Raw genomic sequence first — 18,285 nt, 5'->3', positions numbered from 1 at the left:
TGCGGTAACCTCCACAACCTTGTGCAGAGAGATTGTAACTTTGCGGCAACCAGCTGAGTAAATGTACCGATCGTGTAACCTTGCCGTAACCTTGGTAGCCAATGTAACCTTCGCTTAACGCGTATTGATCAAATACCCGTGGTAAACAGTAAGAATTCTTTTTCGAAATAGGGTTCGTTGATGTTTTCGTTCGCGCCTAGGGTTTACTTTCCTCTCGAACGTTGAGGTATTGTTTAGTGTTTCGCATTTGGATTAAAATGGAGGACATCAACAAGACTATGACCGTATTGGAAGAGAATGTCGCGCAGTTTGAGGAGGCGGATAAGTCGGACGTGGAAGAGTCAAGAAGCTTGAGGTCGAGATTCTAAAGCAAATGACGAAGGGTGGATGTAAGAAGAAGGATTTAGATGACTCCAAAACGGAGGACACCGAATCAATTAAGAAGCACAAAGTCGTTTCTAGGTATTTTGAGACTTTGCTTTGTTTAAAATTTTGTGCTTTTAAAAGACAATTCTGAATGTTAAATTTTAATCTTGAGTTTTGAAAGATCTTAAATTTGAGTTTTTGAAATGGGGTTTTGAAATTAGGGTTTAGGGTCAAATGAATATTTTGATTAAATGAGTTTGATTTTGTAAGAGATTTTTATTTTGATTATTATTTACATGGTTTAACATACATTAAAATTAATTGTTGATTTTTGAGCGCAAAATCAATGAATTGTAGATGCCGTTCATCTGTAGTACGAGAAGCTCTTGATAAAGTCCGATCAACTATCGACGAGCACACGTGGAATAAGTTGGAAACCATGAGCTTAGTTCAATTTTTTGAACTCCCTCCGTACCCTCATTATCATATTTTGATAATGCATATAATTAACTTTTGGGATATTGATCGAATGACATTTCAACTAGGTGGGAAAGAGCTCAAATTTGATACTGATTAAGTTGCCCTCCTGATATACATGCCTAATAGAGGGTCACCCTGCATGCTGGAATAAAACTCCGTCTTGTAACATTGATGCGAGACAAATAAAAATCGAACTTATCAATTTTGAGTCAGGACAGTCGTCTGATCGTTTTATAAAATTATTAATAAAGTTTTTATGAACTAATTTACTTTTTACTTCAAACAATTTTAGAGTATCCAAGCAGCTGTCTTTTCTTTGCGAGGAAGTAGAAGCTTTCAGCTCTTATAATTGGTCTGCGACAGTGTGTGGCTTTTTGATCGAGCAATTGAACCTATGTGCTATGAAACTTAGGACAGATCGATAACTTGGATACATTATTGGTTTTGTCTTCCTCTTAACGGTTTGTTCTCTGCACATTATTACTGAAATCTGTTTTCATAAATTTCGATTTTCATACAAAATATTTATTTTAATTTGCTTCACACAGCTCTAGTTTTTTGAGCAGACGTCCTTGGTCGTGCCAGCAGTTCCTGAGGCTAGGCCCCAGATGCTAAGGTGACCAGTAAATGTAAGATGAAATGCTTTATAGATTCAACTAACCTTCAATATGCTCAGCCCTGCCGAGGTGAATTAAATAACTTTTAATAGAAGTTAGTATTATGATCATGTTATACATTAATTGCTCTTGATGATCTGCAATTTTTTTACAGGTGTATGATTTTTTTCTCGATGTAGAGGAAAATGAGCATCACTTACTCGCCACTTCTCTTTAAGAGCCCTCCAGTCCTGCAAAGCTTGTCTCACAATGGGAGACCCATCCCATACCACAGTCACCCATGTTGGTTGAGGTATCTCCTATAGTACTTTATCATATTGGTACTCAACCAACCGACAATCATACATTTGAACAGACGAGTAAAATACTAGGACAAACACTTGGATTTGAAGAGATGCATGATTTATTGAAAGACTAACAAAAAATTATATTAGATTTTCAAGTATCCATTGACAGTCGTCTGATACAGTCAGAGAATACAATTTTGGAATTTCAAGAATTTGTTGAAAGTTGATTGACAAAGTTAGAGAATACGGTGATCGACTTAAAGTGTCATGTCGTGAAAGTAAAGAAAACAATTAAACAAACAGATGGAGAGTTACCGAGAAGATGGGTGAAAGAGTCCCCACAAAGAAACTTGATCTAAAAGATTAAAGATAGAGTAAATAGAAGAAAGAAGACTCTTAATTCCCGATATGTTGTTTTCGAAAGAAAGAGAAAAAAAGAACCGGTTGAAATCGTACAAGAAGAGGAAGTGGGTGTAGACCAGCAACCCAAATCTCCCCAATAAGAGGTTGCATTTGTACATAAAGAGGAGCAACAACTAGCCAGTCATTATGTTAATGAGGACTACACAGACAATGTATGAAATGTTTTCTTCAAGTATTTAAATATGTGCAGTAACTATTCTGATTTGCTTATCTTACAGGCCCAGCAAGCATCACAAGTGATCGACTTTCTTGCTAGAGATGAAATTCCAGATTATATGCGAGAAACAATAGATATATGCTAGAAAATACACAGAATTGTTAGTTTACCAAATTTTTTGCTGTTCTTCATTAATTTTGTAACTGTAAATTGAAGTAATTTTATATTTCAAATGCATGAGTGACTGTTAATAGATATGAGACATGTTTCAGTGTCGCGACGTTATCTCGATGAATTCTTGAGAAACGGTTGGTTAGAGAATGAACAAGTTGATTGTTTTGCCATGTTGATGGAGAATAAACGGTGTAACGTACCACATCTATATAAATCATATCTATATGTTTATCTATGCCACTGGGTAAACTTTGAAAAATTAAAAGTTTTCTTGTTTGCATTTATACAAATCTAACATGACTATATTTTGAATGTTAATTTGTTCTTCTTGATGTAGTTGTATAGACAATGTAACATTAAACTTTTTGTCGCACATATTACAAAGTATGCTATCCAGAAGACAGAGTTGATACTGATACCTATAATAAATAATTAGCATTGGATATTTCTTATTGGGACACTAATTGAGGGAAAATGAAGAGTTTATGATAATGCATTTAGCCACCACCCAAAGCACTGATACCTATAATAAATAATTAGCATTGGATATTTTTTATTGGGACACTAACTGAGGGAAAATGAAGAGTTTATGATAATGTATTTAGCCACCACCCAAAGCGTTGTAAGTATCAACTAGTGTCACATTGTAAATATAAATATTGAAATATTTATTTATTGACTGAACTTTAAATATAGAGATTGATCATTTTTTAAGGGATATCAGTGAAGCTTTCGAGGATAATTTGAATAAGTGGTCAGTTGTAATGACCAGAGGAATTCCAGTGCAAAGTAATAGTTATGATTGTGGTGTTTTTGTCTATAAATATATGGAGACACTTTTATAAAAAGAGAAAGTTAATTGGGTGGAGAAAAAAAGACTGACAGGAATTGATGCCATTATTCAGAGCAGAAATTATATATAACATTTGTAAATTTGTTTTGTCAAAATCACAAGTGTGAAAGGACAACATTTATTGCAGCTTATATGAATTTTTTTAATTGAGATTTAAAAATTGGATTGAACACAATTGATATGTGACATGTATCTGTGCATTTTTATGAGATTTATAACATATTTGTAAATTATATTAAATAAAAACCTTGCAATTAACAAATATGTCAAATTACTTACTGATCATGTATTGAATCTATCATCATTGCAATGTAGGACTCCCTGTACCGTGGAGGAAAGAAATTCTGCATTTGAAAGATAAAAAAATATTAAAATAACATACAAAACACAACACAATTAACAAATGGTTATTATTATTTTCCATTATATATCGACTTGTGTTAGAAAATGAGACAGTGACGACATGTTTGGATCAGACTTTAAAACATCGGGTTCTTGACTGGTTGAAACTTCTATCGATTTACCTGTTGAAGTGGTTATGGGTAAGAAACTTGTCATTGGATAAAACATCCCAAAATCAAATTTTTAAAGCGAAAAATACCTTTTGCTCTTTTTTTTTCTCCCAGTAACCTTTAAGTATATAATTAAATATTTCTTTAGGGCGCATTTTGGCGGAATCATTCAGATTTGATTCGTCATTCACCGGATTTTTATTTTTTTAGCTTGTTTCTGTGACTTTGAACCTCTTCCACCTATTATATTATCAATATCCAACGATAATTTCTTGATTGAATCCTTCATGCACTGCTCAGTCTCTGCATTTCCCTTGACCTTATTAGTAATTATATATGACATTTTTTGCATTTTTTGCATGTGTGTTTCTTCGAATATTAGGTCACCTTTACCATCATTCCACATTTGTGACTGTTGGAAATGCTTGTATGCATCACTGTTATACACATCTCTTTTTACATTTGCGGACCATCTCAATAGGAGATATTTATCTGGGATCTTTTTAATATGTAGAAAATTCAGTACTCGTAGAGAGTGTACACATAATGACCCCATCATTTCGAATTTTCTGCAGCTACATTGAACCTTCGAACTGAAAGGGTCAAAATTTTTCACCCAAGTTCTGTTTGTCGTGTGATCATCCAAATTATTAACAAAAAATTCATTTTCATTGTTTACAGAGGCGTGTAATTGGAGACCACATGATCCATAAATAAACTCTTCCTCAAACTTATTATAGAGCTTCCTTGAGTAACATACAGCTGCCTGCCTCAATATTGGGCTGCTTTTCGCGACTGGAGTGATCACAGATTGATTGCACTTGTAATCTTCGTCCTTCTTGTTACGCCTCCATGTTCTCATGACTTGTTCAAGGCCCAAAAAACAATCAGATATAGAATTTGTCGGCTCAGGGATATCATGACAAATATTATTCGTTGATTCACTTCTTTTGGTGGATAAAATTCTATTCCATTACATTCTTATTAAAAGCTGTAGCTCACGTATCTCTGATGTTGTACATCTCATCTAACCAAACGTTCTCCTGTAGATTACCAGTAGATTACCCCTGTAGATTACCAGTCTCAATCATCATCTCCCATGTATTATCGAATTCCTCTTCAGACTCGCATTTGCTCATACACTTATAAAAAAGATTAGTGACTATTTTATTCATCAACCCGCAGTAAACCTTTGTAGGTAATTTCTTGTATATGTGCCACTAGCATAATCTATGTCGTGTGTTTGACAAAATTTGTTCTATGATTTTTTCATTGCCTGATTCTGATTAGTATATATTGTAATTGGATGATTGGTGTTTATAATACAGATAAAAAATTTAAAAAGCCATTTAAATGACTCTGTTGTCTCTTCTAACAAGAAACCCACGCCAAAGAAAACATTCTGCCAATTTTGATTAATACCAACAAAAGGAGCACAACACAAGTTATATTTATTTATTCTGTAGCTAGTATAAAAATGATAACATTACCAAAACAATCATAATCATGTCTGGACGTGCCGTCACTCCAAAAAAAACTCTTCAGCCTACCACTCTCATGAATTTCGAAGTCCCACTCAAACATGCTATCCTCAGCTCGTCTCTCTGTGAACAATTGCAATAAAACATTGACATCGACATTTTCAATTTCTACATCTCCCCTCTCTTTGAATTTTATTGAAGACATCTATCTTAGTACACTCCAGGTTCTTAAGTCCCACAACTTCTGTGGCTAGAAAGTTAAATACATCTCTAGGTCTTATCTTTGACTGTGTTATCGATCTGAGCACATCTGCATTGACTTCGCTTATCTTTCTGCTGGAGCGCAAGAGGTGTTTATCACCAGGTTTTGCTAAGGAGTGGTTGTGAGACTCAATGAATTTTTTAACTGTCCAATTGCCTTCAACATTAACTGCGTATCGAATCATTACTGGACAACCGCTTCTTGTATCCGCTCTTTTGTATTTAACAATTTGTGTGACATTCAGTTCTTTCTTGAAATCTGCTTTTCCACAGACAGTTTTTCTTCTTAAAATTCCTGGAGTTAGTTCAGAAAATGCCGTGCTCCTTACGGACACTGAATCCGATATGATGAGCTTAAGCACAATATACTTCGTAAGCTTTTTTCTCATTGTGAACCACCGTTTCAAGTAAAATATATGCACTTTGCTCCGTACATTTAGATTTACTCTCATCAAACTGCAAAACATATAAGACTATATTAAACTCAATAACAGGTGCAAAAACAAACAACCCTACAAATAAAAAACACACCCAACAAATAAGAACACTATAATAAACCCAAGTAAGCACAACACAACAAACAAAACAAAAATCATACAACTTTACAAACATTCACCTCCACAATATTCTTAAAAATCATACAACAAATAAGAACACCCTAAAAACAAACAACATTTTAATAAAAACTGAAGAACTGTCTCCCAGTTACACCTCAAACACTCCATGGAAATCACTAAGAAACACAACAACAAACACACCAAGGAAAACACCAAAGAAACAGATCTAAACAAATCAAGAAATAAAGATATACTGACAGACAAACACAGAGAAATTTGTCTAAAGAAAAATACAGAACTACAAACAAATAATTAATTCGCAAACACACCTCCACTTTAACATCGACTTCTTCTCTGTTGGTCTGAAATGTATCTTCTCCTTCCCCGTCAGACACGAAATGTCAGTTTGTGTAGTCCATCTTCAACATCAAAATGTAATAAAACAGTAAACCCTAGTTGCTTAAAGCTGCTTAAATAGCAACATTCTTGCGCTCAAATTTTTGAAGGAAGGTTATCACGCAGTTACATTGTATTCATTGCAGCGGTACAGCTCCATGAATTGGCGAAAGGTTCTCGGAAATTACAGCCAAGTTACAAACCCGCGGTACAGAGCTTTGGATGTTACTGGGACGTTATACGGAAGATACATTTGGTCCAGCGGGGTGCGGAGGTTACCGGTAATGTACACAACCTCGGTACAGCTGGGAGCGGAGGTTACCACGCAGTCACACAACCGCGGTACAGGGGGTCTGCAGTTTTTTGAAGTTACAGATCAGTTATTGAATCTATACCGCGGGATCAAACGAAGTGGTTATACGGCGGTTACAGATTGGTTATAGCTCATTTATAACCAAGCGGGCTGGGTCGACAGGTCATGCAGATAATATTTCAAGTATAGGCGGTGGGACCAATTCAGCTTATGTGTCAAGCTACCATTGAAAGACGTACTCAACGCTGTGTACGTCTTACGCACACAAATTTTTTCACTGTTACGGGCAACTGTTTTATCAAGGTGAAATGATAGTATTTTATATAAAATATTTTATTCCGATGAGATAAAATTTTCTACATAAATCTACAAATGCTAATTAAATTAAAACATTTGATGACTAAATGATCCTTGTTTAGCTAACGTTTTATGTATGTATATTAAAGAGAAAGGATAATTGAATTTGAATTTATCATAGTATGTAAATTTATACACATCATAGTGATTTTCTTTTATGAATTTCGTTAAATTGAAATAATTATTGTTGTTATTATTTAATTTGATGTCAATATTTCAAATAATTTGATAATTACATAAGCGATCAACAACATCGACAACAAAAATATGCCTTTATCCCTCTAAGTGGGGTAATTACCTAATTGATCATATATATATATATACATATATACATATATACATACAATATGTTGATAAGTGTATGATGCATAGAAATTGCTAAGTGTATAATGCATAGAATATTCTCTCTTTAATCCTTTTGTACCCCGAATAAGTATGGACACCATTTACATATGTTGTTAGGGATGTCAAATCGAGTTCACGGGTCAGATTTTGATCTAACTCAAAGTTGGCATGATTCGAAATTGCTTGACCTGAATCTTGCCTGAATATTAAATGAGTCAAAAAGTCTAACCTGAACCCGACCTGCATTTAATCCTCTAGCCCAAACCCAACCTTTATAACCCATAACATCGTGAAGGTCAAATTCGGGTGAATTTCAAGTCAATCTCGGGTCATTTTCAAGTCAATTTCTGGTTGACAGGTTAATTTTGAGTCAATTTTTGGTTGATGGGTTAACTCGAAGCCGACCCAAAAACTTAAACTGATAAAAAATATTTGGGTCAACTTGAACCCGAATTTTTTGAGTCAAGTTCAGGTAGAGTTGGCATGTTGAGTCAATCTTTGACACCCCTATTTGTTATTTGCCCTGCACTAATGTGATGCCATGCTTTTATCATCCGTCAATTCAACAAAATCACTTAATGTTTAATTTTAGTTTTTTGAATTAAGTTTTAATTATAAGTATATGTATTTTAAAAATAAAGGCCTACATGCAATAAATAAGATGTTTTTATGATTTTATTTTTGAATTAATATTATAGCTCTCTAAAATGTTAATAATAATGATAATAATTCTTATTCTTTAGTTGAGATATAATTTTTTTTAAAAGATTTATATTATCAAATTCTTATATATTTTCATGTATGAGATCTAAGTTTTTATATTTACTAATAAAAAATTTAATTTTAGATAAAAAATATTGATAAGAATTTAGAATATATATATTATGATGGGTGCCATAAAGAGTAAATGTTCTAAAGCTGGCTAAAAAATTAGAAAATCAGAACCATAATGAGCTCAAAGCAACTATGGATATAGGTATTGTGTATAGATTTAAGCTAAGCATCTTGAGTGGGGAAATAGAGGGAAAGTCAGAGGGAAGTCTAGCGATAAGTTCTACGGAATTGTAGGAGGTTTTTTTGTTAGGAAGATACGATCGTCAGTTGCTAGCGTCCCCCCGCTATAGACGATAATTGAGATGTATGATAGCTAGTTACCTTGTTTTCTTTTCGTCTTTATGAGTTAGGTCATTGATCATTGATACAATGATGGAGAGCTTGTTGGCCAAAATCAAATTCTGAAAGCCTTTATATAAGGGAGGTGTGATCGACAAAGGGGTAAAAATGTAGAATTAATTTTGAACATCGTACCATAATTACAGTAAATAATTAATGCCATCAAATCGACATCAAAATGGAGTGAAGTTCAAATCTTTCACTCATTATATGGATCTTTTCATCATCACAAACGATAAACTTGACTTACATGAGGCTAACATCACAACTCACACAAGGAAAGAAAATGAAAACATGGGTTTGAATGACTTTTGCAAGAGTTCAGTCAGACTGAATAAGTTGCTTTAATATGAACTCATCACCCACCATAAATTTGGCCAAATTTATGGACTTCGCGCATCTTTAAAACACGACGAGCTTGGTACTCATGTTGGCCACTGCGAGATTTAGTTTAGTTACGTTCCTTTTTAGCTTGCCATGAACACCTTTCAATTCAACCATTTCACATTTCGACTAAACAAACTGTTGCAAAATTTGACCTTGTCAAAAACATTCGCTTCAGAGGAAAGTTTTCTATCCTCATCTCCACAACACCATAACAGCTCGTGAAAATGCAAGCCATGGTTGGGATGATTGCTGCAGACTCCTCAGGTGCTTGCAAACGAAATAAATAAACTTCTAATTTATTACACTTCGAAGAAAGTTCAAAAAATAATGCATCCTGTGCCTCCGACGTAAAACTCTCCATTTCTAAAAGGAGTGACTTCCGAATGGTCATCACTCATGAGCTGGCTAAATAAGTTTGATTGATCGACTCATTCAAGGAGATATGACTAGATTGGGAACTCGATAAATCACCAAGAAAGTTTAACTCATCTCATGTCTGATTTGGTTGAACTCTCTAATGACCAAGTTGACCAATATATGCATTACCAGAAAGCTAAGCCTGAGAAAATGTATTCTATGAGGAATAATTATCCATTTATGGTGTTGTCAGGATAATCTTAATAATAACGCTCCTACCAGAAGAAGATAGAAAGATTAAGGATCTTTTGGGATTCGTGTGTATTGAGTACCCAATTTATAACATATAGCCAACCCTTTATAAGCAGTGGTGATTATTGCAACGCAGAGGGGGGAGGTGATTTTCATATATTGAAAAGGGTCATTCATTCAGTTCATCCGTATTATCTCAAAATCCTCTTTATTCCATTTCTTCCCTTTATGCTGTTGATTTACAGACAAATCATGATCCAATAAACTAAGAAAATATTTTTATTTTATATTACATAAAAATATTATTGATATTAATTTAGATTTTATCTATATTATGATATGTACCATAGAAAAGAAATATTTTAAAGATGGCTAAAATAGCGTAGATATAGAACCGCAACTAACCCAAAGCAACTATGTATACAAGTAATGCGTATGAAGTTACGTTAATCGTCTAGAAAGGGGGAATAGATGGAGAGTAGGGGGTGAGTCTTGCAATAAGCTTTGCAGAATTATGGGAGGGTTTCCTACAAGTAAGATACGATCATCAGTTGCTAGCGTCCTCGCTTCAGACAATGATCGAGAGTTATGATGTTCTAACTCTCTTCTTTTCTTTTAATCTTCATTTCTTCCCTTTTCTTTCTCTCCGGTCATTGAACTTAGGGCTTTGATTGTTGATATAGTGAATAAGTGCTTGTGGAAGTTTGTGTCTAAATCCATTTATTACATAATTTAATTTTTATTTTTTAAATAAAATAAAAAATTGGGTACCTTGATTGGGCCTCTCTTATTGGATCATATTTTTTTTTCACCGCTCTAAGTGAGGCAGTGGGTTGATCTTCTTTTAAATTGATCGATCAAGAAAAAGTTAAATGAGGTGGGAGATGCCATAGAACATGAAGTGGGAGGAAGAACTTCTCAGGGGCTACTTGGCTCCAAGCAGGATTTAACTCAATTGTGATGTTTAAATTCTATAAATCCAATTTTATTAAATCTAGAGACAATTAAATAGTGAAAACAGTTTAGCTTGACAATAGTTAATTTTTGACAAATCCTGACAAAATATTTTGACAACTTATTTCAAATTATGTTTTTTAAAATTATTAGAATTTAAATAATCGTATTTGATTTAAGTTTATAGTTAATTTTGAATTATTTGTGCAAATGCTAACAATAGCTTAAGAGATCTTTGTATTTGAGGGAGTGCAAAAGGTACGTGAGATGTGAATAAGCGGAATGAGTGACTAGTTTTTTGTTATGACTGATTTAAAATGCTATGAGTTATGATTTATGAGGGCGAATAAAAGGTCGGATTGGAGCAAGTGAAAGGAGCGAGGGATCTTGAGCTAGAGTGTAGGAAAACACTAGATGGATGTGTAGTGCAAGGAAGGTAGGTTGCTACAATCTCTTTGTTAACACTTTCCCTCTTTTAAATCTCATTAAATTTGACCTTTTGGATTTAGTAAATCAGGGATTTGTAGCATAATTAGGTTGAATGGGATTTAAGTTATCAATGGATTTATTTTCTTCATTATGACCCTTTGGTAGGTTTTATGGATTTTTGTTAAATTCCGCATAAATCCAAAATAAATTAAGCTTCAGATATACGCTTAGAGTTAGGGTTTAACATGGATTCCGCCCGACATAAATCCAATCTGATTATGAGAAATTTTTGTAATACTTCTTAACTTATGTTCAATACCCTCTCCTATAATTTTTAAGTATGACACTTCAACTTAATTCCTCTATAATTTGAACACACTTGTGCATCCCTTTTATGCTTAAAAATGGGGACCAAAATACTCTTCATCTTCTCCTCAAACATCTTTTTAGTTTTTAAAATAATATTAAAGAGTTTAGCAAGCTAGGAAACTCCCAAATGTCCTAAATGTTTCCACTCTTTAATTAGAATATCATTAAGTTCTACAAACTTTCAATTGGTTTTCTTTAAAGCATTCTCAACTTTCTTTTACTAATGCGACAATAAAAATAAAACATTTTATTATTATTAATGATATTAAAATCACTAAGGTCGATCGTATTTTTAGAAACTTCATTGAATATTTTATCAAAATAATTCACCCACCTATGTTGAATATTTTTTTCTAAGAAAAAATATTTTTTTATTTTTATCTTTAATACATTTTACTTGAGTTAAATCTTCACATTTTTTTCTCTTTATTTGGCTAGTTTATACGTTTACTTTTCTCGCTCTTTAATATTTAATCTATTATAAAGATTGCTAAAAATAAAATTTTTTGCGTCACAGAATGTTCTCTTAGAGTCCTTACGGGTCATTTCATATTTTTTCGAGTTCTCTAAACTTATACATATAAATCAATTTTTATAACATAACTTCTTATATTATATCTTTTCTTGCACATTATTATTCCACCGCCAATTATTTTTATGTATAGAAACTTTTCCTTTGAATTCTCAAAGTATATCTTTTACCACTTATTTAACAGTTTTTGTTACTTTATCCCACATAGATTTTGTTTATTCATGAACATCCCAAATATTGAAAATTTGAAGATTGCTCATAAAGATAATTTTATGCGTCTTTTAGGTGTCCCCATCTAATTCGATGATAATAATTTTTAGTATCCTTTATTTTACAACTCTTCATCTTAAAATCCAGAACTAATAATCGATGTTGAGTACTTAAATTCTCACTTGGAATGACCTTACAATCTTTACATTCTTGACGATCTCCTCTTATAAAAAAATGATCAATTTGTGCTTTATTAGATCCATTCTTATAATTAATATTATGCTTATCTCTTCTATTAAATAAAATATTAACAATAACAAAATCATATGTCAAAGCAAAATCTAATATGACCACTTTTTTCATTAATCTCTCCAAAACCGTGGCAAACATGATTATTTATAAAATCTGCTATAACTCTACCGACATGCCCATTTAATTCTCCTTCAATAAAAATTCTTTTTTCAAGAGGTATCATTTGTACGATTTCTTCTTGGTCATTTCAGGATTTTTCTTTCGAATCTATATCTAAACCTACTTGAGAAACATAAGCCTTCTAATATTAAAATCTTTGTATCAGCAACAATCTTAAGGCTATAATTCCATCTCTGATTTTATTAATTTTTACAACATTATCTTTCAAACTCTTAACTCTTATCTATAATTACACCTACACCATTTCTAGTGCAACTCTTACTTGAATACTAAAGTTTAAAACCGAAGCTATCAATCTTCTTAGCCTTTTTTCCAACCCATTTAGTTTCTTGAATAAATAAGATTTTTAGCTTTCTATGAATCATAAAATCAACTAATTTTTTTAATTTATCTGTGTGAGTACCTATATTCCAAGATTCTTTCATAAGATTAATTTCATGAACTAACTTCTTTATCCACATCCGTTCGTAACGTGGGAACTCTTACTTATTTGACACTACACCCAGCCGCCGGTGTAACGACCATTGTACACTTTTCACTGTATTCAGGCTATACAACGCGTTGCTTCCAAGGGCCGCCCTAATATTTACACAACGATCAAAAGAATTCTTTTTTTTTAAACGTCGAATGCTAAAATTTTCTATTTACTCTCATAACACTTAATTATTTGAATAGATAAAAAACCTCTTTTTCCTTTTTCTCCACTTCAACTTCAAACTCCTTTACACACTACTTATCTCATTGGCGACCTTTACCCGGTGAGTTTTGATCACTAATTCTATTTTGGCTATTTACTCGTCCCAACAACATTCATTTGTTCTGAAAAAAACTTTTATTTCTATCATTTTGTCTTTATGAGGATAGAAGTACTGGCACCAAGCCTTCCTAATATGGCCACCCGATATAACGTCATTTATACAACCCCAAATCATTTTTTTCCTGCATTCTTTGTAGATCACTTCTGTTTCACTATGTGGGAGCTGATAAACGGAAGCTCATCAAACCTTTTTTTTTTGTTTAAGTAAAGGAGCTATTTTTCTTTGTAATTGAGCTTGGGTGGTCTCTTGGCGACTCTTTTCTCTTTGATTCTTTCTTTTGACAAGACATTGGATTCCTTCCTTACTTTTTTCTCAGGCAGGGAATCTGGGAATGTATTGTCGTTCCTCAGCCACATTAAGGACTTCTATGGACACTTGTCCTTTTTTATGTATGTAGATCATATAGGCTAAATGAATAACAATTATCAATTAATTCCAAATCTTTATTCCTTTTGTAGGGCAGATATTGTCATCATCTCATCAAGCAGGTAATTGAGGTGCAACTGAGATGGGTAGTTTGGAAGTGGGATCTTTCAGTCTGTCAACAACTCTGCGAGCAAGGTATAACTTTTTGCTTGAATTGAGCACATTTTTTGAAGATAAAATTCTATGCGCAAGAAGTTTTTTGAGGGTGCTTTTTTATTGTTGGATTCCCAGCATTAGCATTGTTATTGGTCGTTAAGCTTTAGGGTTATGCCATTGATTGTAAGAATGTTTCTAGTGACATTATTGGTTGACTTTTAAGCGTTGGATTGCATTTAATTTCCTTATTTAAGTTTAAATGTGGGGATGTTTCTGTAACATAGAAAGTTTTTCTTGCCTGAAATGTTACATTGTAATCTGTTTATGAGAGGATATTTTGTCTAGAGAACGACAACTCGGTCCACTTATCTTTTTTAATCATTATCACATTCTTAATGTAAAGCTGGATCAGTTTCAGATTAAATTTATACCTAAAGAAAGTGTCTTTAATTGAACGAGAACATTATATTTCATGAATACTTAAAGAAGAGTCAATTACAAGCTAGTATAACCTAACTGCATTGAAAATCAAATTCTTACAACCCTACAACACGAAAGAAAAACAAGGAAAGGCTGATGTTACATCCCACAATAATGGGAATGATGCAAAATTTTAATATGAAACGACAGCATTATTATTGTTTGGAAAGCTTTGTAGTCATGCCATTGAGTGCAGGATGTTTCCAGTGACATTAGTTAGTGAAATTTATGCAGTGAATTTTGCATACAAGTTATTTGTTTCAAAATATGCTGCGATATTTCTGAAATACACAAAATTTATTTATGACTCTTATGATGTAATTTATCTATGACGAGGTTATATTGATCAGAAAATGACATTTTATCCCACTTGTTTTTTAATCTTTATCATTTTCTTATAGTAAAAGCTGGACAGGTTTCAGATTAATTTGTCCCTAAAGGAACGGTCCAAGCTGAATAAAAGAACTTTGATTTGCGGAAGAAGAATCCATGACAAGATGTTTATAGCCTAGCAACACTGCAAATGAGAAGACATACAACCTCACAAGATGAAAGAACAATAGGGGAAGGTTAAGATTTCAACCCACAACAATAAGAATGATGCATAATCCTAATTTGCAACAAATGCATTTCCGCCACAACTATAACTTTTTTGAAGTTATCAACAAGAGGAATACTAAAGTTAATCCAAATTCATGCATGGTTTTTATTTTGATGTGCCTTTTGCCTCCTATGCAATGACAACACTCTAATAATTTGGAAGTAAAAACTATTCTCTTTTGAATGGTAGGAGGCATACACATACCTTAAATTGATTTTTTTTATTAATTTTCATTCAGTGAAAAGCTAGGCGAACCCTTCTCATTAATAATTAAAAATTATAAATAAAAAATTAAGGTAAGAGAAAATCAGTAACAAAGGTGGAAAAAAATGAGAAAAAGATTAAAATAAAAAAATGTATAATAAAGGTACTGAACATCTAGACGGAAAAAAAATTTTCCACCATAATTTTTTAATTCTTAATGAATTATTTTCTTTTATCATTGTTGCTTCGAAAGTCGGCAAGATTGATGATCTCAAATCATATGACATCTTTTTTTTTTTTTGGGTTAGAAAAGTATGTAGTATTTCTTTCACTCCCAATTGGTATCCACGGAAGAGAAGAAGAAAACATGCAAGCATTTTTGTAATTCTTTCTTGATGAAATCAATCCTCCAATCTTTTGACAAAAGAGTCCTGGCTATTACCACAGGAGAAAATACAGAAAATATTAGGTGCTTCTCGCATTATTTCCATTGAAGAATATCTGGAAGTCCTCTTTTAAAATTTCTTTGCACATATTATATATGTAATTTTTTATATATGTAATTTTCCCTAGAGAAAAAAAAAAAAATTGTAATTTGGAATAACATTTTTATTACGGTTAACTCAACATGGACAAATGTTCTTCTAATTGGCTGTTCTTTTTTCCGTGTTCACGTTTTGGGTTATTTGGCACTTTGCATTTGTTATGTCCTTTGTTCTTTTCAATACATGTAGGCATAAACTGCTATGATTCATTATTTTTAAGTGTTTTAATTAGAACTTATCCATTGGCCCACCTCAACACCTTGGATTTGGTAAGAGAATCAGCATTATGTTGAATCATTTTCTTATTGGAGTTTTCTGAAATATTCAATTCTGGTTTTATGCGATTTCAGGTTTTCTCCTCAACCAGCATGTGTAACTCGAATGCTTAGCAATGGCTCTGCAGTTCACATGGAACCTTGGAGGAAATCATCTCAGTTCAAGTCTTTATTTGCAGTTTTTTATCCAAGATTGATTTACCCATATTATCAAACACATAAGCAGATGACTAAAAGGTATTCATCAATTTCTGAGGCAATAATGACATCTGAAACAAAGAAAATAACGAGCAATCTTCTAGTTGGAAATGAAATTCTTGGCGTCTTGTTACTCAATCTTGGAGGTCCTGAAACCCTTGAGGATGTGCAACCTTTCCTGTTCAATCTTTTTGCAGATCCGGTACTAAACACTCCTTGGACATCCCTATTATAGAATTTATCTGTTTTTTATAGCTAATTCCCATGGTAAGCAGCCACTTGCATTTGTTCCTGATGCAAGAATTTTGTTTATTTAGCGGTATCTTTAACATTATTAAAACTAGTTAAAATTTCTTAAATCGTTATCTCTGATTGAATTATAAGATGTTGTGGTTTAACTGCACAGAGACTATCAAATGATTTTGAATTAAATATATAATTGTAGATGCATTTTGATTGTATTTGATGGTTTTTATTCGCTAAATGTATGTGTTAAGCTAAATTTCAAGCGGGCTTTTTATTTTCTTATATTCACGTTGATAGATAGATGGATAACATGCATACATATTACTGTATAATAGGCAAACTTGCTAAAACGTTTTTGTTTTCTACCCTTACTGTCCATATATTTCTTTCTCCACTTGACTCCCTTCTCCCTTTGTCTCTCTTTTTGTCAGCTATCTCTTCAGTTCTTTCTAAATTGAGAGTTAAAAAAAGGAGAAAGAAAAGAAGAAGAAGAACAACAACAAGCCTTTATCTCACTAAGTGGGGTCGGTTATATGAATTCTTTTTCTCCATTGTGTTTTGTTGAGTGACATATTTTCATTTAATTCTAATAAATTAAAATCAAAAAGTAAAGTGTAGTGTATTAATGAAAAGTAAAGATTTAACTCAAGTAAAGTGTATTAAAGATGAAAATCAAAAAGTACTTTTCTTAGAAAAAGATATTCAACATAGGTGGGTGAGTTACTTTGATAAAGTTTTTAATGAAATTTCTGAAAATACGATCGAACTTAGTGATTTTAATATCGTAAATAATAATAAAACGTTTCATTTTTACCGTCGCATTAGCAAAAAAGAAGTTGAGGAGGCTTTAAAGAAAACCAAGGGTGGAAAGTCTGTAGGACCTGATGATATCCCAATTGAAGTGTGGAAATATTTGGGAGATTTGGGAGTTTCTTGGCTTACTAAACTCTTTAATATTATTTTAAAAACTAAAAAGATGCCTGAGGAGTGGAGGAAGAGTATTTTGATCCCCATTTTTAAGAATAAAGGGGATGCACAAGAGTGTGCAAATTATAGAGGAATTAAGTTGATGTGTCATACTTTAAAATTATGGGAGAGGGTAATTGAACATAGGTTAAGATGCATCACGAAAATTTCTCATAATCAATTTGGATTTATGCCTGGCAGGTCTACTATGGAAGCTATACATTTATTGAGAGGTTTGATGGAGAAGTTCAGAGATAATAAGGAGAATCTACATTTGATTTTTATTGATTTAGAAAAAGCTTACGATAAGGTTCCAAGAGATATCCTTTGGAGAGTTCTCGAGAAGAAATGTGTTGATATGACTTATATTCAAGTCATTAAAGATATGTATACTAGAGCTGTTACTTGTGTTCAAACTGAAGGAGGATTGACAAAATATTTTCCTATTTCTGTTGGTTTACATCAGGGATCGACTTTAAGCCCATATCTTTTTGCTTTAATTATGGATGGTCTTACTGGACATCTACAAGAGGATGTACCTTGGTGTATGCTTTTTGCTGATGATATTCTTCTCGTGGATAAAACGAGAGAAAAAGCCCAGGAAAAACTTGAATTATGGAGGTCTACATTGGAGTCTAAAGGCCTTCGTTTAAGTAGAACTAAAACTGAATACATGGAATGTAATTTTAGTAGTAATAGCTCTAGTGACAGAAGTGTGACTTTGGGGGATCAAATTAGGAAAAGGTGGGAACGATT

At 32.8% G+C, this 18,285-nt stretch overlaps 1 protein-coding gene across 4 annotated transcripts in view; it reads left to right on the top strand.

The window, feature by feature from the left end:
- LOC110026113 (ferrochelatase-2, chloroplastic) overlaps positions 1-18,285 on the top strand; it is a 74,632-nt gene that overhangs the window by 704 nt on the left and 55,643 nt on the right. For 2 of the 4 annotated variants that reach the window (XM_020726912.1, XM_020726911.1), the window contains exons 2-3: positions 13,951-14,053; positions 16,195-16,519. In XM_020726912.1, the coding sequence (XP_020582571.1) occupies positions 14,001-14,053; positions 16,195-16,519 (378 nt within the window). In that variant the 5' untranslated portion in view covers positions 13,951-14,000. Of the gene's footprint in view, positions 1-13,950; positions 14,054-14,902; positions 15,064-16,194; positions 16,520-18,285 lie in introns of those variants that run through there. The other 2 variants (XM_020726913.1, XM_020726914.1) reach the window with 2 other exon arrangements.

This window comes from Phalaenopsis equestris, unplaced genomic scaffold (assembly GCF_001263595.1).
Source record: "Phalaenopsis equestris unplaced genomic scaffold, ASM126359v1 Scaffold000352, whole genome shotgun sequence".
NCBI classification, from domain to species: Eukaryota; Viridiplantae; Streptophyta; class Magnoliopsida; order Asparagales; family Orchidaceae; genus Phalaenopsis; species Phalaenopsis equestris.
The sequence above is the reverse complement of the archived record's forward strand: the minus strand, read 5'-3'. Positions and strand labels throughout refer to the sequence as shown.